The sequence below is a fragment of the Ambystoma mexicanum genome, chromosome 8 (assembly GCF_040938575.1).
Source record: "Ambystoma mexicanum isolate Mex_15411 chromosome 8, UKY_AmexF1_1, whole genome shotgun sequence".
Classification (NCBI taxonomy): Eukaryota; Metazoa; Chordata; class Amphibia; order Caudata; family Ambystomatidae; genus Ambystoma; species Ambystoma mexicanum.
Window position 1 is genome coordinate 112,839,981 of NC_090929.1, and position 27,643 is coordinate 112,867,623.

Sequence of the window (27,643 nt, forward strand, 5' to 3'; positions counted from 1 at the left end):
GCATATGTGCAGTAGCTCAAAGAATTAACCAAGTCTTGTGTATTAGTCCTGAGTAGTGATTTCGAATAGATACCTATCGGAGGTGAAATCAACCCATACGTAACCCGCAAAGTTCTAAGAATGTGATGCATTAGTTAGCTTACCCCTGCAGCAGTAGCTGCTTTCTAAGAATTCAATTCACAGGTTGTGAATACGGCCCGTGCAGCGAGATAAGTATACTTTTCTTACCTCTTCATAAGAAGTAAATCAAGTGGGGCAAAACTCCAGGCATCCGGCATGAGAGTAGTGAACTCTCGCTCGGCAGTCCTTGTTATAGTACATTGACTGCTCACTGCGCATGTGCAAGGCAAACAGCGCGGGCCATGTGTTCGGGCCGCTGTTCCCCAGTGCATGTATGCATACTGTGACTTAAAGCGTGTGTACCTCACGCATGGGTCTAGCCTCCTATTCGTCTCGCTAACAGCTGTCCCTTCGGAAAGGTGAAGTGCAGCGTTCTTGTTTGTACCATTTATGGGACAGTTCTATCGTTTGTGTGCCCGCACGCGAGTGATCCTCATATCATGTTAAATAAAGAAAAATGTACAATTGTAATGAAATGTACTAACGTATAACTTCAGTTTGATGTGAATAACCATAGTCACAACTACTGCCCTGGAAGCTTGTTCATTGTAATAGCTCCATACTGGTTGCTCCTACAAATGGCGTGACCATCCGGGAGACGCAAGTACGTGCTCATGTTCTAGAAAGAACATGAAGATGTTAGCATAGCATGGGGCCATTGCAGCACCCATGCTGGTTCCTGATAAATGCAAAAAGTAACGCTCTCCAAATTTGAAAAAGTTGTTCATTAATACTAATTTCAACAAAGTTAGGACAAACACTTGATCCGCTTTGCAATCACGAGTTCTTAACAGCATCCACTCCACCGCCTCAAGGTCTGTGTCATGAGTTATGTTTGTATAAAGAGACGTGACGTCCATGGTAAAGAGGACGTCACAACCCTCTATGAATTGGACATTTTGTAATTTCTTTAAAAAATCAGTTGTGTCCTTCAGGTAGGTCTCTGTTCCCTGAATCAATGGTTGTAGAATACGGTCCAAGTATTGAGCCAGAGGTTCCAAAATACTGTTTGTTGCTGCAACAATGATAGGGCGTCCCGGAGGTTTCAGTAGTCTCATGTGAATCTTCGGTAGTATATAGAGAACAGGCGTGATTGGATATTTATTGTTTTAAAATGTATGGGTTTTCTCTGAGATATTCTCCATCTGTTCTGCTTCATGAAGTGTTTGTTCAATTAATGTCATGATTTGGTTGGTAGGGTTAAAATATATTTCCCTATATGTTTCTGTATCCGCCAGTTGTCTCTCGATTTCTTCCAAGTAGTCGCTCTTGTCCATTAAGGCAAGTGCGCCCCCCTTATCAGCCATTTTAAAAATTGTTTTGTTGTCCAATAGATTTTTTAGGGTTCGTTTCTCACTTGTGGAGAAGTTATCGTATCTGCTGCTTTTAAATTGAATTTTCTTAAAATCTTGCAGTATTGTTTTTTCTAATGTAGATAGAACATGATTCTGAATTTGTGGATTAAAGGGACTTTTGGGGTTAATTTCAAGGAATTCACCAGATTCATCTTGTTTTTGATCTTCATCCATCTCATCAAAGAATACCTTTAATTTAATTTTCCTTAGAAGTTTGAAAAAGTCAATTTTTCACTTCAGTAGTGCACTGTTGCTTCTAGGGATAAAGGATAATCCCTTCCGAAGCACCTTCAATTCCAGACGGTTCAAAGTGTGTGACGAAATATTATTCACTAGGTCTTTTTCTGGGTCTTCTTTCTCTGTATGTTTCTTCTTTTGTCCAGACCTTTTCTGAAAAAGGTGGTTCTTCTACTGATACTGTCTCGTCCTCCCGAGAACCGGTCGTTTGCTGAGCTTCTGGTGGCACTATCGTGTCCAGTTCTGTACTGGAGGCATCCGAAGTTGTAGTTTTGGCTTGTGGAGTTGGTGGTTTTGATGTCTGTCCCTGATATAGCTTGTTTGGACGGTGACCGTAGTACTCCTGCCATGTATATACTATGTCCAACTTATAGTCGAGTGTGTCTCTTCTAAACTTGCATATCTTTTTTGTCTCTAATTCCTGTTTATATTTTTGTAGTTTCTGATTAGTATTGTCCAATACCTCTTTGAGTTGTTCCTCAGAGTAACATTTGCTCAGTGATGACTTGAGAATTCCAACATCGTCGCTCAGTGATTTAAGGTTATGAGCTAGCTCCTCTATGGTGAGCAGTATTTGTTCTAATGAACATTTGTTCAAAATTTGACGCCACCTTTTTACAAACCTGCTCTTACTGAGACATGTTTTAAGTGCAGCTCTGTCACGAGTTTTGACACACTTCTCCCTGAAGGTTACAAGAACCTCTCCGCGCCCAGGCCCAACAGTCCAGGAGGTGGAGTAGCCCTGATCTTTCCTGAGTGGATCCCTGTTTCCATTATCCCCACTCAGGTCTACTCCTCCTCTGAAAGCCAGGTCTGCAGCAGGCTCTCGCTCTCTCCCCTGTCTTATTCTGGCCACCTTTTATAGGCCGCCGGGCCAGTCCACCCTCTCCCTCTCGGAATGGGCTGACCTGGCCTCTTCTCTCCTCCTCTTCCCAACTCCTCCCGCTGGGGAATCTTAACATCCATCTTGACTCTCCTGACTCCTCAGGACCTTTCCGCAACCTGTGTGACTCCCTTGCTCTTCCCATTCTACCCTCTGGTCCAACGCACACTGCTGGCCACACCTTGGATGCTCTGATCTCCACAGACATCCCACTCTCTATTCCTCGAACTACCCCACTCTCATGCACTGACCATTCTCTTCTCACTTGAAGCGCTCTTCTCTTTTTGCAATGGTACACCCTACACCACCGCCTGCCTTCAAGGTCATCCGACCAATGAAAAGAGTGGCAGTGGCTGCCTTTGCCTCCACCTACTCTCCTCCTCCTTCTCCTCCTGCGGCTGACTCCCACCCTGATATAGCCCTCTCTAATGTTCACCGTTCCATCTCCAACACGCTTGACATTCTTGCCCCTGTCATGAGGGTCCGACTGAAGCCTGTCAAAAATTGCAACTCTTGGTACGACTCAGATCTGGCTGCACTTCAACGCAAGTGCAGAGCAGCGGAACGGAAATGGGGATCTTCAGGTACACCGTCTGATCAACTAGCCTGCCGCCTTCTTCAAAGGCAATATAGACTGCATCCGCTCCAAGAAAAGTCTATATTCAAACCTGCATCTCTGCGGCAACAAAGAGAGCTGCATTTATTTAAGTCTGCAGGGAGCTGGCCAACCCTACTGCAGCCGTATCCTTTACTGCACCCATCCAGGCCCTTTGCTCAGCCCTGGCTGCACATTTCACCACGAAAACACAGGACATTCTGTCCTCACTCTCTTCTGCTCCCCATTCTGTACCAACATCTATTGGACCCCCTTCAGTCACCCTCACCCCCCACTCCCCTTCTCTCCTCCCTCGCCCCAGTCACACCTGATGAGGTCGCTAGACAAGTCCCATCTATGAAAACCTGTTCCAAACAGGTTGACCCTTGCCCCTCAAAAAACATCAAGGACAATATTGGCACTCTCGCTCCAGCCTTGGCCGACCTCTGCAACCTTTTTCGCCACTGGTGTTTTCCCCTCTCCTCTCAAGCGAGTGAGAGGGGAACCCTTGTGCACCCTCTGCTCAAAAAACCCTGCGCTGACCTGTTCATTTCCGGCAAACTATCGCCTGAGCTCCATCACCCCTTTCCTGGGACAACTCCTGTAGAAGCTTGCTATCGCTCAGTTTACCCTCCATACTGAATCTGTTGGTTGTCTCCATGACCATCAGTCTGGCTTTAGGGCATCCAGAGTCATGGAAACTGCTCTTCTGACCACCCGTGAAGACCTGCTCTCAAATCTTGACACTAACTCTCCCTCTGTCCTCATTCTTCTTTGTCTTTCTTCTGCTTTCGATACGGTAAAACACAACATCCTGATCAACCGTCTCCATGATACCCTGGGCATCACAGATCAGGCTCTGTCGTGACTCGCCTCCTTTTTCTCTGACTGGCCCTCCCAAGTGGAACTCGGGCCATTTCTCACCTCTACCACTCTCTCTACTTGTGGTGTCCTCCAGGGTTCTAACCTTTCCCCCTGGTTTTTCAAAATCTACATGGCCCCCTTGGCCCACAGGATCTCTACCGTTACCTCTAACTTTCAGTGTTATGTGGGTGACACGCAGCTCTTTCAGGCTACCCTCTGCCGCCGCCTCCTCCTCGTTTATCCCGGATTGTCTATCCGCAATTCAGTCTTGGTGTACTGCTAACGATCTCTGCCTGAATGCCAGTAAGACAGATCATACTCCTTGGGGCCCCCTGCTCCTGCTTTCCCACTCTCTCACTGGCCAGCCTCCATTAACCCTGCGCCCTTGCCTACCAATGAGGCAAAAACTCTTGGTCATCTTCGACTCCACTCTTTCCTTCTCTTCCCACATTTCAGACCTCTCCCAAAAATCCAATTACCAACTGCACCGCCTCAGCGGTATTCTACCTTTTCTCACTTTCCCCCAAAAGCTCATGATCTCGAAGCCCTGGTTCTCTCTAGGCTGGACTATTGCAACAGCCTCTTTAGCAATCTTCCTACTTCTACTCTCTGCCCTCTTCAACTCATCCAGTACAGCACCGCAAGACTTATCCTTGGCCTCAAGCTCTACGGCTGCATCTCTCCGGCACTGAAATCTGCATGTACGTATGCATTACCTAAATGTTCTAGGACCAGTTAATTGTCCTGTCCTCCCTCCCCTAACACTCAACCCCACCGTTTCTCGTCTCCCCCCATGAACTCCACCCCCCTCACCCCGACCCCCGCTTGGTTGCTGCTATAACACTTCATGCACTTACACTAGGAGAAATGTCGTCAGGCCTAGTGTTCTTGTTTTTGTTCTCTGATCATTTGGAATCTCCAAGGCCTAACAATGATTATTGTATTCCCTTGTTCCCTTCCCTGCTTAAAGTGCTTTGAAGCACTTCACCTGTGTATAAACGCTATATACATAAATAACTATAAATAATTAAATAAAAGTAGGGAGTTTAACTAAAATCCACATGTGGTAGGATTTGAGAAAAATAAGTGTTACAGGGTTCCAATGCTTAGATTTGGCCTGAACTACCCAAAAGGTTTGGTACCATTTGCTGAGCAGACAGGCTTAGTCTAGGAGGGAGAAGGAGCTTTTGGCAGGAGCAGACAGTCCGCTTCTTTGGTTGGCCGCCCAGCAGATGATCATCACAATACTGGCTCATTGGGACTCGACGCAGGCTTTGGTTCAGCAATGGTTCTAACACAGCAGACTTCTCTGTTTCTCGGTCTGGAGGTCCAGCAGGATGCCCCCAAATGTTTAGCTGAAACTGCGCTTCATGAGACGGTGCACAGCAGATTGGTCCAGGTCTCAGGGTATTGGGAAATTGCAGCCCAGGACGGTCAGAGCTCTTTGAGTGGTGGCTCAAAACACATGTTGTCTCAAGACTGGTTAGTCTCACCAGTCCAGGGGAGGAAGTCATCCGCTCTGGATCTTCCCTGTCGTTCAGAAGAGGAGGCTGGAGCTTTAGCGGTCAGTCCTTGGCGATGGCTGCAGACGTCTTTCTTCTTCCTTGGATTCTTCGTTTCATGGGTCGACTCTCTTGCTGCTGCAGGACCCTCGCCTTTATGCAGGAAAAAAAGCTGGAACATCCAATCACCATTCAAGCCTTAGATGCAAATCCTGGGGGGTGGCCTTCCAATTCGAACTGGATCCAGGTAGCCATACCGCAGGACAAAAAACAGGGCTCAAGTCAAGGGTGGACGGAGCCCACCCACTATTTTCAGAGGGGGGGACTCAGTCCCCCCCCAAATAAAATGAGAAACATTGAGTGTCCTCTTTGAGTTTATGAAATAAAGCTGACCTCTGGGATCAAACCACAGTTGTCCGGTTTGCAGGCCGGCACTTCACTACTGCACCATATAACTGGATGAAAAATAACAAACAACTAAAGGTGACTCATGTCTCATTTCGGTACTGCATGATCCAGGGAAAACATTTATATTGGTTCTTGGACTTTAAAACATGCACACCTTTTAACGTTTTCAAAAACACTATTGGAAGAAAATATCCTCTTGGTTTTGTGTGTGTTGATTTTATGAAAGGCAAATGCCATTTGTCCAGTACAATGTGGGTGGTTATGCAAAGCCAATTTAATTAAATGTGCATATTTTATCTTGATATGCTAATTCATGGCGACTTCACATCCCCTTGTGTTTGTTGATGAGTCCCCCCACTTTCATTTTTTAGGACTTGACCCCTGCTGCCAAAGACAAAAGACTATCAGGACCTTCCCAACTAAGCTAAGTAGAAGGCGGATCAAGAAAGGACAAGTCATCAATAGTTGGCTAATAGTTGGAAATAAGAAGACATGCACCCTTTTAGTACAATGGTGACCCATGTTTCCCTTACCGCAGCTGCAACAGCAGCCTGCATTGCATGTAAGTTTCACAAAAATCGGTACAAAACATCCACTGCCACAAGCCACTCAGATGAACTTGTTATTGTAACTAGAAGTTACAGCAGAAGTGGAAAAAGTATACATTGTGTCCCCTCAGCACTCCACATAGGTGTGGGGTGTGTTGATTCCACAAAATAATGGTATGGTAGGATAAAAAGTATCCTGCTATCCTTGGAAACAGTAGTTATCACATGGAAAATAAAAAAGGGCATCGCAAAGAGCTCCAAGCAACACTGCACATAAAGTGCTGTGTGCTGCAATGATAAATTGCAGATGCCTTAAAAGGTGGAGGAAAGCATTACTCCAAAAAGGTTCAACCAAGAGGGTTGAAAAAAGTTCCCAGAGATAAAGTAAGAGACTGAGTGAGTGTGGTAAAAGGGTCTCACTCACTCAGGATAACTGGTTAGAAATCCGAGAGTACAGCAGAAATCTCTGGGGACTCACAAATGGGGAGAGTATTGCACAAAAATGAAATTCTACCTAACCGTGGGCTCAGCTAGTTTTCTTGCCGAAAGGGCGTGGGTCCTGCGGCTGAATTTCAGAGTTGACCACTGGACTAAAGAACCGAAGAGGAATTTATAAAAGGATATCCCAGTACCTTCCAAGCGACCGCCAGAGCCGTTGAGTGATCGCTGAAGACTTGACACTGAATTCCGAGCGAAAGCAAAGATCTCTTGAACACCCCCCTCGAACTGGTGGGCCTAACCAGTCTCAAGACCACCTGCATTTTGCGCCATCCCATGAAGAGCTGTGACCTTCCCGGGCTGCAGACTCCCAATACCCTGGGACCTGTGCCATTTTGCTGTGCAACGTCTTGTGAAGTGCAGATCTGGATGAAATATTGTGGGCATCCTTCTGAGCCTCTGCCGAGTCGTGGACTGAGAACTGAAGAGAAGTCTACCGGATGGCTACTGTTGCTGACCCGAAGCCTTTGAAGGGCTCCAATGCTCCAGTGCCGCGAAGATCCACTCTTGGGAGTCCCACTGCTCAAGTGGATCCGTCTGTTGCCTCGAAAGTTCCTTCTTCAGCCATCCAGGCCAAGAAACACGAACCGGGGACAACTGTCACCTCACCTTGGGGACCAACCTGCTGCATCAAGTTCTTTACTGAAAAAGTACTGTCTCAAGCCTAGCTACTTACATTGGTCTTGCTGTGTTGCTCTGGTGTTCTTGGAGGCTGCAGTTAAGCTGTTGCTTGCACCCCCCTCCAGGGCACCCTGAGTCCAATTGACATGAAGAACCCACTGGGCTCTAAATTGCCAAACTAACGGTTACATACCTGCAAACCTGAAGAAAACCTTTATAGACTCTACTCTGCCTATTGCTTACCTGCCTCTTTTCTCCTTGGTCACTGGACTCCCATTGTCCCCCTTGACTCAGTGGGACTCACCTAGTATAGGAAAGGACTTTTAAAGATTGGTTACGCAGGGGTTAATTGAAATGGCCAGAGTTGATCTAAAATGTGCTTATATATTTCAGTAGTTTATCTCAATTTGTGTTGCTTTACATTTGATTTAAAGTTTGTTACCTTTTATTCTATTGTGATATTGTGTGAATAGTACTAACGTGACTTAATTCTAAAACCTTAGTGTAAATTAAATAAATTACTATTTTCTTTATGACTGCTAGTGTGTCTGTGTTTCCTTGAACTGATTCTATGCTCCAAGTACTGTGGGCCGCACTTTGGCCCTTATCCCTCTTAGGCTAAGCCTTACTACTCAGCCATTGCTACCAAACCCTTGGGTAGTTCAGGCGGGGTACAGCCATGTCACCTAAGGTGGGCTTTTCCATGTTCTGTCAGAGACAGGAACTTGTGTAAAACTCCCCAACAGTTCTCCATGGTCCTTCATTTGAAACTGGCGAGTACGTACTCATGCCAGGTGGGTTATTCTTCAGATTTAACCTGTGGGGGTGGGTGGGGTCTGTGGTCATGGGTTTCTGCAGATCTCCGTTATAAAGCCCATTTTGTTACCTGATGACCTAGTCCCTTGTATTTTCTGGGTTTTGAACTTTGTTTTTCTCCTAAACAGACTTAATCCAAAGCTGGCTGAGAGTGTGGCTCTGTTTTCTATGTGCTGTATGCAAAAGGTGCCACATAGTTTCCCAGAGAGGACCCCTTCTCTGTTAGTCATGTGGCTAGGCTGGTGATGGAACCATTTCACTTGGATGTGCCCTTTTTGACCTCCTCCACCATTCAGCAAAATGGAGGTTGTGTTTGTTTGCCTCAAAGATTTGAAGGGATTCTCATGACTAGCCCTGCCCTCTTTCTGAATGGAATAGTTGGCCGCCATCTTTGTACACTGGATGTGTGTCCCACAACTTGGAAGCCCTAGTCTGCCAGAAACCAGTTTCTAAAGCCTTAGTGTATATAAAATAAATGACCACTGGATGTGTGTCCCAGGACTTGGCAGACCTAGTCTGCCAGAAACCAGTTCTGGCTGGCATATGTAGATGCATGTCTGGGACAGTGTGTTCAATTTCTTTTTTTGAAATTAAGTAATTTTGTAGTTTTTTTCTCGTTGAGTGAAGCTGGAAAAAACTTTTTCGTATTACTTTTTAGGTTTTCGTTTTTTCATCCATTTTGTGCTACACTCATTTGTATCCTTATTAACATAATTGAGCCTGTTGCTACTTATAAGGCACCAACGGCAGTCTGAACTCTTTTGGTGATTGTGTGAATTCATTTTCAGGTATAAAGTTGTAGATTGAAACAGCTGGAAAGTAAATACATAATGACCTAATGGGAAGAAGCCTGTGCAACCTCCTTGATGTAATATTACGTAACAGGTTTATTTATAGTGCACACGTTCACCCCCCAGGGATATCTTGGCACTGTGATCAGATTGTGACCCAAATCAATAGTACTCATTTTATCAGCCTCTACAGGAAGTAGGGCTGAGTGGACTTGATGAGATTCAAACCTGTGGCCATGAGGTGAAGCATAGATCCCTGTATTGGATGCATTAGTACAGTGAGCTATAGACCCCGGGACAAACAGTACATTGCGAGCAAAACCACAGCTTTTGTATATTCTCTTTTAACCACTGGCTTTTCTGCTAGAAGAAAAGCCAGTGTTTAAAAGCTTGGTGACCATTTTGATTGTTGTTTCAGGGGGCCACCTCCCTATTAGGTGTTTGACCGCAGCAACCATTTGTTTTGTTAGGCACGTGAACAGACCACCCCTTTGATATAGCATTTGATGATTCCAGCTTTGGTAAGAGGTGTACATAAGACTTTAAATTGGCAACTTCTTGAGTCCTGCTCACCTTGGCTGAGCATATGTATAAAGTATAATGCTTGGCGCTTTACTTTTTTTGCATTTGAGCGATTTTGTATAATTGCATATGGGTAAATACTGAATTCTGAGGGTAAGCTTTTCCTTGTTCATTCTTGCAGATGATGGTGGAACTAGAAGAAAAAGATAAAGTAATCCAGCATTTGCATGAAAAGATATCTTCCCTGGAGAAGAGGCTTGAAGGAAACTTCTCCGGGGATGACCATATGCAGGAACTACTGAAGGAGGTAAGAATAGTGTGTCAGTGGAGTGGCTAATTCTTTTAGGTGGAGCAGATGAGTTGCATTAGAATAATGTATGAAATATTTAGCATAATTTATAAACATTGACTAGAGCAGATACGCATTTGGTTCAGCTGGCTTTTATGTACATCGGATCATAGCAAGAGATGCCCATCAGCAGATTCCTTATTATTTTGCTTTCCTTTCAAGTGTAGTATTAGTAAGTTCAGCAAGACTTTATCACATGTGCATACATGGCAGCATGGATACCTGCTGGCAAAGAAGAAAGAACCGTCTTTCCTTCACGATTTGAAAGTTGCTCAGATACCATTCATATCCAGCTAGCCCTGGAAGTTAGTCCAACACAATTGAAAAGTGAATTTCTGATTGCAGAACTATTTAGCCGCCTTGATTTCATTAAACCAATTGATTCTCTAGTAGGGCAGGTGGTTGAGCAGTGACTTTAAAGCTTGCACTTTGATGTTCCTCTTAAACTGATTTGTTCTGCCTAGAAAACTGCCTTGGAACAGAAGTTGGATGACAGCCGACAACAACTGTCAGAGGCCCGAACTAATCATACAGAGGAAATCAGTGTACTGGAGACACGGGTAAGCTTTCTGTCTCTTTGATGTCTGGCAGCCTTTACAGGAAATTATGTTCTGTGCACTAGAAGAGAAATTGGGTGCATATTCTGCCTTGTGTGTGAACTTTATGTACACCTGATCTATGGGCACCTGACACCATGACTGGCACCCTAGAAGGAAAGAACTGGGCCTTGGATTGGGCTTTCCTAAATGGAAGATTCTGTACCTGTTGTAGAAATAGCAACGCATATCAGACCCACTGAATTATCAAACCTGTCCCAGACCTCCCTGGCCAATGAGATCATTACAATCCACCTGCCTCTTTCATCAAGAGCAGAAATGTGTTTGTGAGCAGTCAGTAAACTTCCCAGGTGGAGCCGTTAAATTCCCTAATGGTCCAAAACATATATAATGGCTACTTCATGTTGCTATCCCAAATAAAGTTTGTCACTTTCATTTGAGCACTGGGGGTGCTCATTTCTGTGCACAGATTGGAAGACTGAGAAACCTGAAGGTGTCTCCCTGACTAGCCTCCAGGGATCTGTCATCCAGGTGGCCAGGACATGTCCATCGCTATTGGATCCAGTCCCTGGGGGTGAAACAGTGAGAGAGGATCAACTGGATGAGAGGTCTTCGGTGAGTGGTAGCGGGACACCGACGGGTGAGACGCGGTATACCCTTTTTCTAACACCTTTTCCCCAGCCTACCACGTAGGATACTCAGATACCCCCCTACCCCCCTCCCTTTCCGACACAAATACTTTCTTACACCACGAAAGACAACGGACTAACACTTGAGCCATTTACAGGACATGTCCCAACACAAGGGTCATGCAGAGTCAGGCAATTGACCAGAACCACACACACCTTGTCAGCCCTTTTCTTCTCCAAAGCGATAAAAGGTGGCACACAAGAGCACATGACGAGCAAGGCAGACCGTACGACGAAACATCTATCCAAGCACGGCAGTTCAAGAGGAGGAGAAAGGCAGTGAGAACCGAAAGGGTGACAGGGAGAGAAGCGACCTTGCCTTTTCAGACCCAAACCCACGAAGCCTTCCTGAAAGGAATTGTAAGACAGCAGACAATAGCCAATGAGTGTTGCAGCAGATGTTAACGGTACACGGAGCACGCCTACACTGATAATCAGAACAGGGAGAGACACTTGCTACCGTGGTACCGGCCTTGACTCCAGAGACAAGAAAAGCCAAGTGGTTCATCACAGCCGGTGAGTCGAGGGGAGAGCCGATAAGAAAACGAACTGTGTGGAATGAAAGTCGCAAAGGGCAAATTAAGGAAAGTTCCAAGAACTGTTAACATTAAGGGAAAACTAACTGTAGAGTGGTCCGACACCACGTGGGTGCTCGTTCGAGAGACTCTGGTTGATCCCACATTAGTTGAAAACTGATACCAGAAGGCCATAGAAGAGCTGGAAGGAGAAAGTCAAAGTGGTCATACAGGGGTCTAGCATACCCCCGTACAGTCGAAAGTCTTTGACCTACATGTAATTGAAAAGTTAAGGGAGGTGAATCCCTCATAGAGAGAAAAGAGAAAGAACTGTGTAATTGGCAAGAATTGCCAAGAGTGAACCCAATGGAGGGATGTCCACAGTAAACTGTTTATCAAGGCTTGTGAATACCACAGGTGAATTGGCTTTGAGAAAAGGCCGTAGTGAACCCGATGGAGAGAGGCTGATATTTGAGAGGGGTCTGAGCCCGGAAGAGGGGGACCCACGGGTGGATAGTCATTACCCAACGTACATTTGGAAAGGAACTTTTTGTTATTTTGAATACATCGGGTCCTCCGAGGCAAGAGACTTAACCTCCGAAGATCCTGATAGCTGAAAATGGAACTGTCATTTTGTGCTGGGAAAGCTCGAGAGTGTGCCGTGCTCAGGAGTCCCACCTTGTCCCATGCTCAAAACATGAGGAAGGGAGACCCCGGCTACCACATCCTGACTTATCATTGGTGAACACTTCTTTCTTTCTGTGAATCTTATCCCACATTCTTTTTGTATTTAGTTGTAAGGATTGGCAATAATTTTCTTTTTTAGTATAGGCTCTTTTATTTGACAAGACGCCACTAGGACTGCCTTATTATTATTTGATGGTCGTACCTTGCTCCCATCTTCAATTTTGGTTTAGATTAGGCGTTTTTACAACCTGCACATACAGGTTAATAAACACCCATGAACTGTGATCACTTGTGTCTGTCTTACTGTTGCCACCCTGAGTTCCTTACAGAAGCAACACATTAAGCAGTTAAATGATTGTTCTTAGCAGCCCTTTTATGCAGGGAACAAAATGTTTCCAGGTAATTTTAAAAGGGAGGCATACTAGGTTCTTTTATTAATGAAGACTGAATCATAATGTGGTTTAAGTCAAATATTCTGATGTTCTTAAAGGTAATGGGGTGCAAAGCAAAAGCGACTGCTCAGTGCAAGTGTCAGGATCCTGTTATCTTGCCACCAGGGGCTGCTCCTAAAGAGCCTGGTGTTGTCCAGTCATCAGGTGGTTACAGACTTTTGACTGTTAGTGCCCTGGCCCAATCCACAAACCTCTAGTATGAATTTTGGCATGTACTCCATTCCAGAATCAGTTACGGATCTTGCACAGGCAGGTTGGTGCTTTGTGGTTGTTGTCTTTGTGAAATCTTGCAATAAGGCTGAGCTTGATTCTTGTCATTCTTTCGTGCTCTTTGCACTGCACAGGACTCGTAGTACTTTATGCTTCCTTGATAAAGTACTGAACCAAATACCAGTCCGTAATCCGTTCCAGTCTTTGCAGCCTGACCTTCCCTCAAACCATGCAAAGACCACAGTCAGGAGGATTCTTAAATGCTTACAGCTGGGACAACTGCCAGTAGCTTTCATAAATGAGCAGCATGCCTTTTAAATGCATTCAAATATTTCAGTACAGCAAATGCTATTTGTCTTGTTTTGCTCTGAACTAGATTAGGACCTTGTTGGCTTTCTTGTTCCTCTTAGTTTCCTCATTTAGATGCAATATCCCTATTTCCAGCCTGTAATCTGATTTACAAGCTTATGTTTTCAGTTTGAAGCATGGTTTGCAAACTTCCTGTTTATAGCCTGTGTGACGAATCTAGCAACATTGTCACTGATTCTCTGGAGGGAAGCTCCTCCTATGTGGCCAGGGAAAGGCAGAAGCTACCTGACATTGACCCTTGGGGTGGTTATCTGTGGGAGTACCATAAAGTGGAAGACCAACTCCAGGGAGTACCATGTAGGGGAAGACCAACTCCAGGGAGGCAAGAGAATATTAGATTTAAATAACCCTTCAGTGGTAACTGCTAGTAACACCCAAAGGCTTGTACCACACTCCTGTATGGCTTATTGTAATGTGGACATTGAATTCCTATGCTTTTCTAGCCAAGAACAGTATGCTCCCCCCGCCCCGTTTCTAGTACCGAGATGAGGAAGAGGGTTGGAGTAATGAGGATGACCATACGCAGCAAGAGAGAGAGAGAGAGAGACACTGACTCTGCACGACTGCACTTGCCACTGCATCCAATGTGTTCTGATGCTGTTTGGGACACTAGAGGAGATCGGAGTGCGAAACGCAGCTCAGAAGCTGATGGAGATGGTGTACAGCAAATACAAGCCAGGAGACGTTCACTGCATCCCTGTCACGGGCAGCTGGAGCTGCCAGACAAAGCGAGAAGCCAAGCGGGAATGAAGCGGTTCACGGAAAGCATTGCCGGTCAATGGGCGAGAAGTGGAGAGGACAGAGACGCGCGATGAACGCCAAAGACGCTGAGTAACACCGGTAAGCCCAGGGAGAGTACATGTTACCCCTTGAGAGAGAAACAAGATCAAGAAAGAGAGAAAGTAAATATTTCAAATAACTGTGACTTGAAATGAAACTGAAGGAGACGAAGGAAATCCATCTTTCTTCTGAGTAACGGGACCATCGAACCAGTGAAGGCTGAAGGCATTCAAGGGTGGAATCGTCCCGTCCCCCTTTAATTGTGAGATAACCACGTGGATAAAAAGGAATATTCAGGGAAATAGACATCTCCTTGTGGAAGACGGGAACATTATTGACTTTACCAGAAGTAACTGACACATTTTGAGAAACCAGATGAAACATAGTGGAAGGTAGACCCCCTTTCCTGGTAGAACATTATTCCATTGTCTTTCCTGCACATTAGAACTGTGTTTAAAACTTCAAGAATTAGCCATAATTTAATAGCTCAGAGAAATTCCCCTTTTCACCTTGTATTTATATAAGCGTGTACCGGTCAGTTTAGGGTTTTGGACACAGGACTGAGGACACTTTATTTAACATCCTGACATAGATATTTCTTAGTTTTGTTGAGGCAGGGAAAACCCTCATAGAGTTAGAGAGAGAGAGGATTTTCCCAACCCCTCTTATTATTTTGACAATAAAAGTCTGACATTCCACTGTGTCCGAGTCTTACTCTTGATCGCTTACACTTGGCTTGCAAGCTTATGTTTCCAGTTTGAAGCCTAGTTTGTAAGCTCCTGGTTTCCAGCCTGTAGTATGACTTGCACCACTTTAATGTTTTCAGTACGTAGGTGTTTCCTTCTGGTTTTCTTTTCTTCTCACGCCATTGCTTTCCCTTGTCCTGTATGTCCAGCCCCTGAGTGAGGTTCCACTATCCTAATTGCTAACTCAAACATCTAGTCCATCTTTTCCTTAAAACTTAGTTTCTCTATCTGCTTTTCCCCGGATTAATGAGACATTTGCCATCTATTTTCTTGTTAGGGAGATTTTTGCACAGCCCTCTGGTGAGGACTGTGTAACCGTCTAACCTAATGGTAGACCAGTGTGTTACCAAAAAGAAAAATTAATTAGCGCAGCAGTGAAGTCGGGCTCAACTTCAGTAAGGACGAAGGCTAGCAAGAGGTTAGTGATTGCTTCTAGTCACCACATACTGAAATATACACTTTTATAATAAGATCACAAGTAATTACTATGAGGGGAAAATAAATACTCAAATGAAACCTAATCCACAATAAAACATAGTGTAGTTATTAAAGCAGTAAATGGTTAGTTAATACCGAACTTTCTCTTCACCCGAAAATGCAAGCCCATACCTAGTGGCAGACACCATACATGTAGACTTCCAGAGGTAAGTTAAGAGTGTAGGCCCACTGATGAATCTGAGGATGTCGTCCCTTCTCCTCTAGGGGGAGACATTTCCCATGGGGCCAGAGCAGTGCATCCACAGTACAATAGTCCTCCTGGGCTGGTGCACCAGTGGAAGATCACATGGGGAGGTGTTGGGCAGAATTGCATGCAGTACACTCTGGGACCACCACATACAATTAGGACTACAGGTGTAAGCAAAACCAACCTTTGGTAGAAGTCTGTACTACACAGTTTTTGGTAGCGAGCTAAGCAGCCAGGCTTATCTCAAGAGGGAATGTGAGCAGTAAAAGAGGTTACACTGAGGTCTTACAATCGCAGTGGTTCGAGTAGACACACTCAAGGTTTCTTGGTAAAACACGTATTAATTTATTACACAGTCATTTCGAAAACATTTACTAGGAGGCAACTTAATATCATGCACACACACTTCAATACAAAACCAACATGTTTCTGAGTAAATTAGGCTCCCCTGAAATAGGAGCAAAATGGCATTTCAGTTACTTTGAATGGGAGTAAAAAGGCACAAGTTAATAAAAATAGATCACAAATACTTTCTTAGGCAGTGCAAATAGTTTCAGTTCACTAGAGGATTTGATTCAGTTCAATGGGCCTAGGCCAAAGTCAATGGGCTAGTGTCTTGGATAGGAAAGAGCAGTTCTTGTTGTAAACGGTCAAGTCTTAACCAACGTTCTCAGAAGTAGTTTTTACGAAAAAGAATCATATGTTGTGTCACAAGCTGATAAGGCCTACAAGTTGGGAAAGTTTCACGAACTTTCACCGCAAGGGGTAAGTTCTCTCAATCAGGTTGGCACAGTACCTTAATATGAAGAAAAGATGAAATTATATTTTATTTATATTGCGCTCGTACACAAGTGCGACCAGGCAAAAAGGGAGGGGAACAAGGGAGAAAAAAACAGAAAAACAGCGATCTTCCTAGGCCCAGTGACATTTAAGAAAGCGCAAGTGCATGGAAAAGGAAAATGGGGGAAGAGTGCATGGAAAGGGGGGCAGAGTGAAAAGTGCGAGGCAGAGGAGAGAAAACATAAATAAATATTAAATAGAATAAATAAGGGCGATAAACCATGGTAGTGCAGCCAGCAAGTGGCTGGTGAAAGTTAGTCAGAAAGGTATATATGATAAGTGCAGAAGAAAAGTTGGAGGGGGACTGTATGGGTACAGTTAAAGAACGCTAGTGCAGGTGGTGGCCTGGAGGCAGTGCAGGAGAGTGGCAGGGTGAGCAGGTACCTGGGCCCGAAAGAAAAGAGGGTGGCCAGGTGCACGATGCCAAGAGAAGAAACAGATCAACAGGGAAGAAGAGGGGCAAAAGGCAGAGGCAAAGAGGAAGGTCTTGAGAAGTTTCCGGAACCGAAAATGTTTTTCCTCAAGTTTCAAGGTGGCCGGGAGGCTGTTCCAAAGGGAGGCACCAGCTGAAGACAGAGATATACCCCCAGCTCGTTTTTTTGCAAAACGACTAACTCTGAGGGAGTTAGAAGTAAAGGAGTGAAGGGCTTGAGAGGGGAGGTATTTACGGAGGGATAGTTGAAGGTATGTTGGACCCAGGCCCCAGAAAGCCTTGTGAACAATGCAGAGGGTTTTAAATGTAATCCTTGCATCCACTGGGAGCCAATGAAGGGATTTCAAGGCTGGAGAGATACGATCCCAGGGCTTGAGGCCAAGGACAAGTCTCGCAGTCCTGTTCTGTGGAGGCAGGTCGATTTTGAAAGAGGCTGTTAACAGTAATCTCAAAAACAATTAGAGATTAGGGAAGGAAAGGAGGAGGCTGAAGGAAGCCTGAAAATGAGTTGGGTGTCGTCCGCATAGCACTGGAAAGTTGAGCAAAACATTGAGATGCAGTAAGCAAGAGTTGCCAGCTGAGAGTTGCAGCTGAAGACGTTGGTTCCTGGCAGTTCCTGCAGATCTCGCTGTTCCTGAGCCTCAGTCGTGGGCCCAAAAGGGAGGACGTTGGGGGACTCCTGCACTGCACAGGGACTGGTCAAACAAGCTGGCAAAATGGAAGATCTTTGGTACGAGTAGCTGTCGTCAAGCACACAAGCTGGTGTCCTTCCCCCTGGTAAATCCTAACCAGCTCTGAGAATGGTATCCAGGTGGCTTATGAGTTGATTGGTTCCACCAACTCAAAGGAAGAAGTCGTCCTTGAAGGGGCTACTCTGTCGAGATGCAGCAGCCATCCTCTTCCAGCTCGTCTTTGGTTCTTTCGTTCCAGTGGTCGACTCTGCTTTCCAGTCGAAGAGACTTGCCTTTTAAATAGCAAGGCTCGAATGAAAGGGAGAAAACTATCACTCACACAGCAGGGTGACTGTCCTTGCCGGACAGTCAGCCAGCCAATCACACAAGAGTGCATTTGGGTCTCCTAGGAGACTAAGCACGGGGAGTTTCGGGCACCACTCTCACTTCTTGCCCACCCCAGACACTCAGGCGCCAGAGACGGTCTTCACTCCTGAAGCCCGCCAAAGGCGTGTGAACAAAGGGAGCAAACCTGGTTTGGCGTGCAGAGACAAACTCTAGAAGGACCTTTTCCAAAAATAAATGGTGATGAAAGAAGACCAGCACCTGTTTAAACAAAGGGGCTTAAGGTGCCATCTTGAAAAACATGACTCACGCGATTTTTAGCTACTGGTGTTCGCGGTCGGGAAAAATCATGGTAGTTCATTGTAAAACCTCTGTCACCAGCCATTTCGATAGGAAAGGGTAGCATTTGTTTCTATACACAGGGGATAGAAGGTAACCCTCCAGCACTCTATACAGAGATAGTGTGTGCTGGTTCTAGGAATTTAAAAAGACTTGTAAAGTCAATCTACCTTACATTCGATTGGATTGTGGCCTCCCACATATTCCTCATCTTAGATATATCCTTACCTTCAGCTTTGCTGCTTCGGACATTTTTCTTTCACTTAAGGCTGCGGCGTCAATGTCCCTCGGCGGCATCCGTCGAGCCCCAACGTCATCTGCTGTATAAATGCCTCGAGCGCGCCCGTTGGCCTCAGTTCCGTTTTTCTGTTGGCTTCGCTTCGGATAGTTACAAGGGCGCTTCAGTTTTGTGTGAATGTCGTCTTCATTGAACCCTTCCACACCCCGAAAACTGGATTCAAGAAACGCCAGAAATGTGGGAAAAAGATGTCGCTGACTGATCCCCATAAAAATTGCCTCTGGTGCCTCAACTCCGACCATCGTATAGATGACTGCGGTTCTTGTCAGTCGATGACCCATAAGGCCTTAAAAGAAAAAAGAGGTAAACTGGCGGTGGGGGAGGGATCCTTGAAGTTTTCTTCGAAGGGTAGAAAAGACTCGACTGAGTCTTCGATGAAACATCATAAAAAATCTAGATCGAGGAGCAGATCAGGAAAGTGCTCTTCTTTGACCTCCAAAAAGGCAAAAAAGAGACACCGGTCTCCCTCTTCTTCCTCAACATCATCTGAGGAAGTTATAACATGTCCTTCAAGACATGACTCTCCGACAAAATGGGAATCTTTTAGGGTTTCTATGTTAAAGACTTTTGAGAACGCGGCCCAGACGCTCTCAAAAAAGTCTGATGAAGACCATGCCCCTGCTCACAAGAAAAGTGACAGGGGAAGATCTACAACAAGAAAATCCGACAAAAAGTTGTCAAGGGTGTCATCCAGGTACTCTTCCCAGACACCTCCTGGAAAAAGCCTACCGGTGCATAAATTGGAGGTAGATGTAAAAAAGACGACGTCAGACTTTCATATGCCTTCGAAGGCTGCGCCGAAAATTTCCTCGAAACCATCGAGGACGGTTGAGTACAAGGCGTCGATGACTCCACCTAAAAACACGTCGAGTGTACAGTCGACAGTTTCGGATACTCCTATGATGGCGCCGGTAGTCTCCAACTCCTTCGATTCCTTTGAAGGCGTCCAAGGCTACCTCGACAATATTGAAGGTTGTAGCTACAACATCGACGACATCAACATGTTTGTCGACGCTCATGCCTATTCCAATATCAAAACCTATTCCACCTGAAAAGATCTTTGACCCTGAGAGTAGACATGATTTTTTTAGGACCATGTCATCCATATACGAAGGAGAGTCTTTAGCAGATGAAGAAGTTTCTCCTGCTGGTGTTAAATTTGGCACAAGACCAGTCCCTGAAGAATTAATTGACCCTCGATCTAAAATAAAAGACTTACATGAGTGCTTGCAATCAGCAAGTGGTCTGGATACTTCTCCAGAATACGAATTTGAAAAGCCTGACCCAGCAGAACATGCTGATGCAGGCAATAGAAAGTTAATGAGTAGAGTTACTGAATTTATGGGATGGGGTAGGAATTCACCTGTCTATCAAGATGATGACATGACTGATATCCTGTCAGGAGGACCTCAGCAAGACCCCATACTTCCCTTTCATGTCTTACAAAGAAGGGTTAATTCTGCATGGGAACATCCTGAAACCATTCCAGTAGTAAATAAGAAATTTGTGTCAAAATATAGACCCTGTAATTCAGACCCGGAATACTTGAGCAAGCATCCATCTCCAGAAAGTCTGGTAGTTCAAGCAGCTACCTCTACTAGAAATGCTGCATACCCTACAATTCCCCCAGATAGGGATGATAAAAAAGGTTGATGCATGGTACAGAAAGGTTTTTACATCAGGAAGCATGGCTTTAAAATCCACCATTGTTACTTGCACCCTTGAAAGATTTACATTTACTCTGTGGGACTGCATGTCAGCGGCAGCCGAGCACATCCCAGAAGGTGAGGAACGTGATGGATTCCTAGCCATAATAAGGGATTGAAAGGAGGCTACAGGGGAATGCCTTCAATCAGGTTTGGGTGCAGCTGACAGTATCAGTAGGTCCATGGCATCTATCACAGTGCTACGTAGATTTGCGTGGCTAAGGAAGTCAGGCTTTGCACCGGACGTACAATCCAGGCTTCATAATATGCGATTTGACGGCTCGAGGTTGTTTGGCAGCAAGGCAGATGAATGTTTGGAGAAGCTGCAGACCTCCAAAGCGGCGGGAAAATCATTCAGTGCCGCTATAATACAACCTCAACAACGCCCCTACACAGGCTCATCTTCCTGGAGGGGTCGTCCCTTTCGATTTTATTCCTCAATTGGAAAAGGAAGGGGACAGGCCAGTCAAAGAGGTCAAAGAAAATTTACTTGGGGCGAGGAAAAAGTGCTAGATCTGCCCCAGCAGCGGCATCTGTCAATTCAGCAGCTGCCGCAAAACCACTCTGAGGTTTTGACCCACAAGACCCCAGTGGGAGTTAAGATCTCACGGCATCTGAAACAATGGCACGGCATTACTTCAGATGCTTGGGCACTGGAAACAGTATCCCAAGGTTACTGCCTTCCCTTTTTAAAGAAACCTCAGAATCACCCACCGGGATACAACTCTGTCAAACATCCAGATCCGCTCCTGTTGCAGGACGTGTTAACCTTGCTACAGAAAGGTGCAATAGAACATGTACCTGCAGCGGAGAGGAACAAGGGTTGGTATTCCCCATATTTCCTCATTCCAAAGAAAGACAGAGGACTGAGACCCATATTGGACTTGAGAGACTTGAACAAGTTCCTCAGGAAGGACAAATTCAAGACGGTCACACTTTCTCAGATTCTACAGGCTCTCCAACTCCAGGATTGGTTGGTGTCATGGGATCTTCAGGATGCTTACTTTCATGTGCCAATCCATCTTAAGCACAGAAAGTACCTGAGGTTTGCGATTGGCAATTCTCACTTTCAATTTCGAGTTCTGCCATTCGGGTTGACCTCTGCCCGAGAGTTTTCACCAAGTGGATGGCAGTAGTGGCAGCGAGTCTCGGGAGAGGGGGGGGATCCACGTCTACCCCTGTCTGGACGATTGGATGATCAGGGCACATTCTCCAGAACAAGCCCAGGATCATCTGTCCAAAACTTGCCACTTCCTTCACAAACTAGGGTTTTCTCTGAATTTCAAAAAGTCAAACATGATACCATCACAAAAACTCCAGTTTATCGGAGCAGTCCTGGATACTTGTTCAGGCAAAGCCTCGCCTCCAGAAGAGAGAGCTCACCACATTCTGCAGATGCTAATAAAATTCCAAAATTCCCAGTATCTACCGGCCTTCGATTTTCTCAGGTTGCTCGGTCTGATGTCATCCTGCATTGTGATCCCTTTAATGGGCTCTCAATTTTCAGGGGAAATGTCAGATCTATTGCAAGTTCCAACCAGAGTAGCACAGGATCTGCAATGGTGGGCCTGCAGGAAACATATCCTCAAGGGAGAATCTTTTTGGCAAACATGGCCGGAGATAACAGTAGTAATGGACGCCTCACTCACGGGGTGGGGAGCTCACACCAACGATCTGACAATCAGCGGTTGTTGGTCTCCATTGGAGTCCAAACTACATATCGACCTATTGGAGCTGAGGGCAATCATACTAGCGCTGAAGGCCTTCCTGCCCTCTTTATGGGGAAAGAATGTCCTAATAATGACGTACAACACAGTGGCCATGTACTACCTCAACAATAGAGGAGTAGGGTCACTGCCACTGTGCAGAGAAGCAATGCAGCTCTGGTTTTGGGCAATATAAGAAGGGATCTCTCTGTCGGCAGTTCATCTAGCCGGAGAGCAAAACACGGCAGCGGACGCTCTGAGCAGGCGGAGCACAGTGTCCCATGAGTGGGAGCTAGCTCAGGAAGTCCTTCAAAAGATCTTCGCCCTTTGAGGAACCCCTCAAGTGGATCTGTTCGCGACCGGTGCCAACCGGAAGTGCGACTTGTACTGCTCAAGGGAATTTCCCCCGAGAGGAGCTCTAGGGGACGCGTTCGTGGTGGAATGGGAATTCCCATTTCTATACGCGTTCCCTCCAGTCCCTGTGATCCTAATTACTCTGGATTGGGCCAGGAGAACGTGGTACCCGACCTTCTGGACATGTCCATCTGCCCTCCAATACGTCTTCGAAAAAGAGAGGATCTTCTCTCGCAAGACGGAGATCACGTTCTCCATCCAGAGGTCAACACACTCAACCTTCACGCATGGCTTCTGAGAGGTTGAGATACAAGGATGGGGACTTTTCCGGATGACGTAATGGAGATCTTGTTTTCGGCCAGAAGACCAGCAACTAAATTTCTGTATCAGTGTCGCTGGAACAAGTTCAGTAACTGGTGCAGAGAAAAGAATTTGGACCATTTCAATGTAATATTCCCACAGTATTGTCTTTTCTATTACATTTGGCTAATCTGGGGCTCCAGGTTGGTACGATAAAAGGATATGTAGCAGCGCTATCCATTTTTAAGAACTTTTCAGAGGAAGAATCTTACTTTAAGATACCTTTTTTAATAATTCAATTCTTAAAGGCCTAAATAATGCGTTTCTCCCGATACCCTTTCAAGTTCCTGTGTGTGATTTAAACTTGGTTCTAAAGTTCCTCACATGTATTCCATTTGAGCCTTTACATTCTTGTCCATTGAGGCTCCTTACTTTAAAAACAAGACTTCTTGTGGCAATGACATCAGCCCGCAGGGTAAGTGAGTTACAGGCGCTTTCTAGCAGTCCTCGCACCATCTTTTATAAAGATAAAGTAGTCCTTCGAGTAAAACAATCTTTTTTGCCGAGAATTGTTTCAGATTTTCACCTGTCACAAAAAATAACACTGCTACTTTCTATCCTCCCCCCTCACGCATGTAAGGAAGAGGAACGGCTACATAGATTAGATCCTAGAAGAGCTCTTAGCTTCTATATTTCAAGATTGGCAAAAATACGTCAGTGTGATCAACTTTTTGTGGGATACGCTGGCCGCAAACTAGGACTTGCTGTAACTAAAGAAACATTATCTAGATGGATAATTTTAGCTATAACAGAATGTTATAGATTGGCTGGGAAAGAACCACCAGATGCGCTGAGGGCTCATTCAACCAGTGGCATGGCAACTTCGACAGCACTTCAAAGGGGTGTCCCTGTGCAAGATATTTGTGCAGCAGCCACATGGTCATCCATGCACACTTTTATAAAACATTATGCTTTAGAATCGACTTCTTCTCAAGGAGGTCTATTTGCTAAATCAGTACTTCATTATGTACATGATTAAAATGTCTGTACTCCCACCTCCAATACAAAACTGCTTTGGAAGTCTATCTAAAATGAGGAATATGAGGGAGGACACAATCCATTCGAAGAACAAGTTACCAACTGTAACGTTCTTTCGATTGGATGTTCCTCCCACGTATTCCTCATCGACCCTCCCAGCCTACCCCACAGTACAGTTTGCGGTTTACACTATAAATTCTTTTAAGACCAGGGTCAAAAGAGGCACGCCCTTTAACTATAATCCATGGGTGTTACGCTCACCTGACTCCCACGCAGGCTCTGGCCTGGTTCGCGCTGCTGTGACCTCTTCTAAGGTGATGCGCAGGGTTCGGAAGACGGACTGGACCGGGCCCCCAAATCTGGCTATGGCTCGCAGAAGTATCCTTCTGTAGGCGAAAATAGGGGATTAACTGTCTGCGGGGTAATGCAATCGGCCTCCCACTTTCCCCTCTCACCCTCCTCGAAACCCTTCTGTGATTTCTCGTAGCGTCTCACCTTAGGGTCTGGAAGGAGGAGCTCTCCATCCTGCTTCTGATGCAGGGGCGCGTTGGTATCCAGTTACTTCACTGGATTTTCGGATTGGTGAGAACCAAACTTGCTTGGCTTCCAGGTAAATATTTTGATAAGAGGTTCCCCTTGTGTCCATGCATTAATGTACTAATGCTAGTGTCTTTTTCCCCATAGGGGCCGGAGTACGGAATGCCGGGGAACAGGCACCGACCCGAGATGAGAGGTGAAATCCTTGTAGAAATCAGGTAAGTCTTTAATGAGCGTTTTTTGGTAATGTCTTTTCATTCGCTCATTAACGCTGATGTCTCTTTTTCCCCTTAGGGGCCGGGGTCCGGAAATGCCAGGATGCGGCGCGGACCCGAAATGAAGAGGGAATGAATCAACAGGTAAGTCTTAACATGGAGATTTAGCTTTCCTTATTCCCTTCTCTCTCTCACCTTTTGTTCTGGTCTTTTTCTCCCTACGCGCTGGGGCGTGACTGCGAATCCGGGTGATCGCTGCTGAACATGGAGGCGCCCTGTAAAGGTGAGTGAGCTTTTAAATTAAAGTCTTCCTTTTCAGGATTGTCGGCGAGATGTCTCCGGGATGCGGATTTAGCAGGTAAGGACTTTTCCTTCTTCTGTTCTCTTCTTCTCTTCCTTTGCAGGTGATCCAGGATGCTGGCAGGCGTGGCAGAAGTCAGGATGCAGGAGCAGACACGGTGAGCGTCCAGCTGCTAGATGCAGAACAACGCGAAGCACGTGTGGCTGTTCGGGTGGGGTTTAAATAGCCTTGGAAGAAGTTCCAGGTATGTATCCTTCCCCGACCACGCCCGGATGGTAAATTAGTCCCACAGGTAAAGTAGTTCCTTTCAGGCCTCAAGGAGGCCGGGATCCTGCAGCATGGTCTGCATCAGGTAAGTGCACCCAAGCACTCCCATAATGAGCCTGGCACCATAGGCGCCAGGACACTGTCCAAAAGGCCCCTATATGGGGTTGCTGGGTCCTTCCTTCGGGACTGGATGTCCGCTTTCGGGGACGCAGGGCTTGAACCGGCTCCCCGGGAGCGGGCATCATGACAATGGGCTATAATACACGAAAAAACAGAACTGAGGCCAACGGGCTTGCTCGAGGCCTTTATACAGCGGATGACGTCGGGGCTCGACGGATGCCGCTGAGGGACATAATACTCGATCCCACGGCCTCGAGTGGAGCGCCCTCTAGTGGCGAGAGAAAAAATGTCCGAAGCAGCAAAGCTGAAGGTAAGGATATATCTAAGATGAGGAATACGTGGGAGGAACATGCAATCGAAAGAACGTTACAGTTGGTAAGTAACTTGTTTTTCTCTGGGTGCACTGAGGGTGCTGTGTGACACAAATAAAAAAGATGATGCCTATGGAGTTGTCTAAAACTCCATAACCAAAAGAAATAAACATAGAAAACAAACAAAAAAAATTCAAAGCCCCAAAGTTTAGCAAAAGAGCTGGGGGTCTCTAAGGTAGAGAGGAATTAGCACATTTTGAGAATTCTCCCTAACAGGGAGGAACCCCCTTATGAGATTAGGGACAACTATTTTCAGAGAACTCTGTATGCCCCTGCAGTATATCCCTTAACCCCTCTCCAATGTTTAATCCTCCCCTCCCTTCTTTTTACAAAGCTAATATCTGTTATAGTTTGGTTAGTCAATCTTATATACTTGATAAAGTTCAATTCCTAGAAAATGTAAAATCTATTAGAGCTGACTCTATGTACCGATAAGAAGATGGTCAGGAGTCCAAGGATCACTATGGAGAAACGATGAGATTTCTAGCTTCAAATGGATTGTGTCCTCCCACGCATTCTTCATCTTTGACACTTGTCCAGCTTCAGCTGCTTTGGAATTTATTTTGGCAGAGGACGCTGTGCGTCGGTGTCCCTCGAAGGCCTCCGTCGAGGATGATGTCCTCAAAGGGCATATAGCACGTGCAGTGCCCGTTGGCCTCATTTACTTTTTTCCGCAAACAGTGTTTGCTTCGAGTGAAATTCGGAACGCCTCATCTAGTGACGTTACGTTACAAAAACCTCGATAATTATGTCTTCTTCTTCGACACCGTCAACGTCGAAGTCCGGTTTCAAGAAATGCTGCTACTGCTGGTCAAAGATGTCTCTTACTGACCCACATTGTATTTGCCTGTGGTGCCTCGGTGAGGGCCGCGATACCTCCAATTGTTCCAAGTGCCAATCCATGACGGATAAATCCTGGAGGGAACGGAAGGGAAACGTAAGGTAGGAAAAATCCAGCAAAAAATAATCTACCCGACCCGCTCGGCCTTCGACCGACGAGTTGAGAGGCGACTCTCCTCTGAGGAGGAATGCCAAGTGATCTAGGTCGACGAGTGGTTACCGCCACTCTTGTTCGTCTTCTAAGAAATTGAAGAGAAGGCACCGACGGTCGCCTTCGTTGACTTCTTTGTCTGACGCTTCCCCTGAGAGGTTTGCTTGCCCTACAAAAAGATCAACACTGGCTGAATGGGAAGCCTTCAGGGTGGAAATGTTAACAATATTCGAGAAACAAAGCCATGCTCCTACCAAGCCTTCGAAAGAAGACGTACAGGAAAGGTCTCGTCCAAAAACCCGGGTGCCCTCGAGCCCGGGTAAAAAGTCTGATCAGCATTGTGAGCCCTTGAGGGATCACATGAGGCATAAGGAGAAGTCGAGGTTGTCGACATAGACACCTTCGACGCCAACGGTGCCTTCGCCCTTCAAGCCCTCGTCGTCAACGTCCAAGACTTCTACGTCAGCTGCGCCACACTTGCCAGCTATGCAGTCATTTCCAAGCGCCCCTCCAAAAACGGCGGTGATAAAGAACATTTCGATGACTTGGACAACGTTGAAGCGTACTGGCACAAAACGTGACAAGATTTATGCTCCACTCCTGAAGGAGTTCTTTAGGTCTCTTCTATTTTTGAAGAGGAAGAGCATTCTTACAATGATGAAGCCCCATTTGGCTTGCACTATGTTAAGGTTAAAGGTAAAGGTATTTATTCCGCGCACCGTCACCAATGGAGTTGGTCCCCAGATGCTCAGGCGGATCTGTAAACAAGAAGGTGGGGTGAGTTAGTCGGATGGAGAGGGAGTAGGAAAGTGAGAGAAGTGGTGTGCTGTTGGCAGCTTCAGTTCGGTTTTCACTGTGCGCTGAGCTCTGGTGTGAATATCAGACGTATGCAAGACCACGTGCTGTAGGTGTGGCTTATGTGTTTGTTGTTGCAGTGTGGTGAAGTGCGTGCATTTTGCTGAGCGAGATGATGTGGTTTGGATTTTCGTGTGAATTACGTATGCAGAGATTT

The 27,643-nt window shown here is 45.8% G+C and overlaps 1 protein-coding gene across 3 annotated transcripts in view; it reads left to right on the top strand.

Moving 5' to 3' along the window:
• Positions 1 to 27,643, top strand: part of GOLGA1 (golgin A1) — an 804,100-nt gene that overhangs the window by 411,355 nt on the left and 365,102 nt on the right. For all 3 annotated transcript variants that reach the window (XM_069609438.1, XM_069609440.1, XM_069609439.1), the window contains 2 exons: positions 9,942 to 10,067; positions 10,574 to 10,669. In XM_069609438.1, coding sequence (XP_069465539.1) covers positions 9,942 to 10,067; positions 10,574 to 10,669 — 222 coding nt within the window. The remainder of the gene's footprint in view (positions 1 to 9,941; positions 10,068 to 10,573; positions 10,670 to 27,643) is intronic.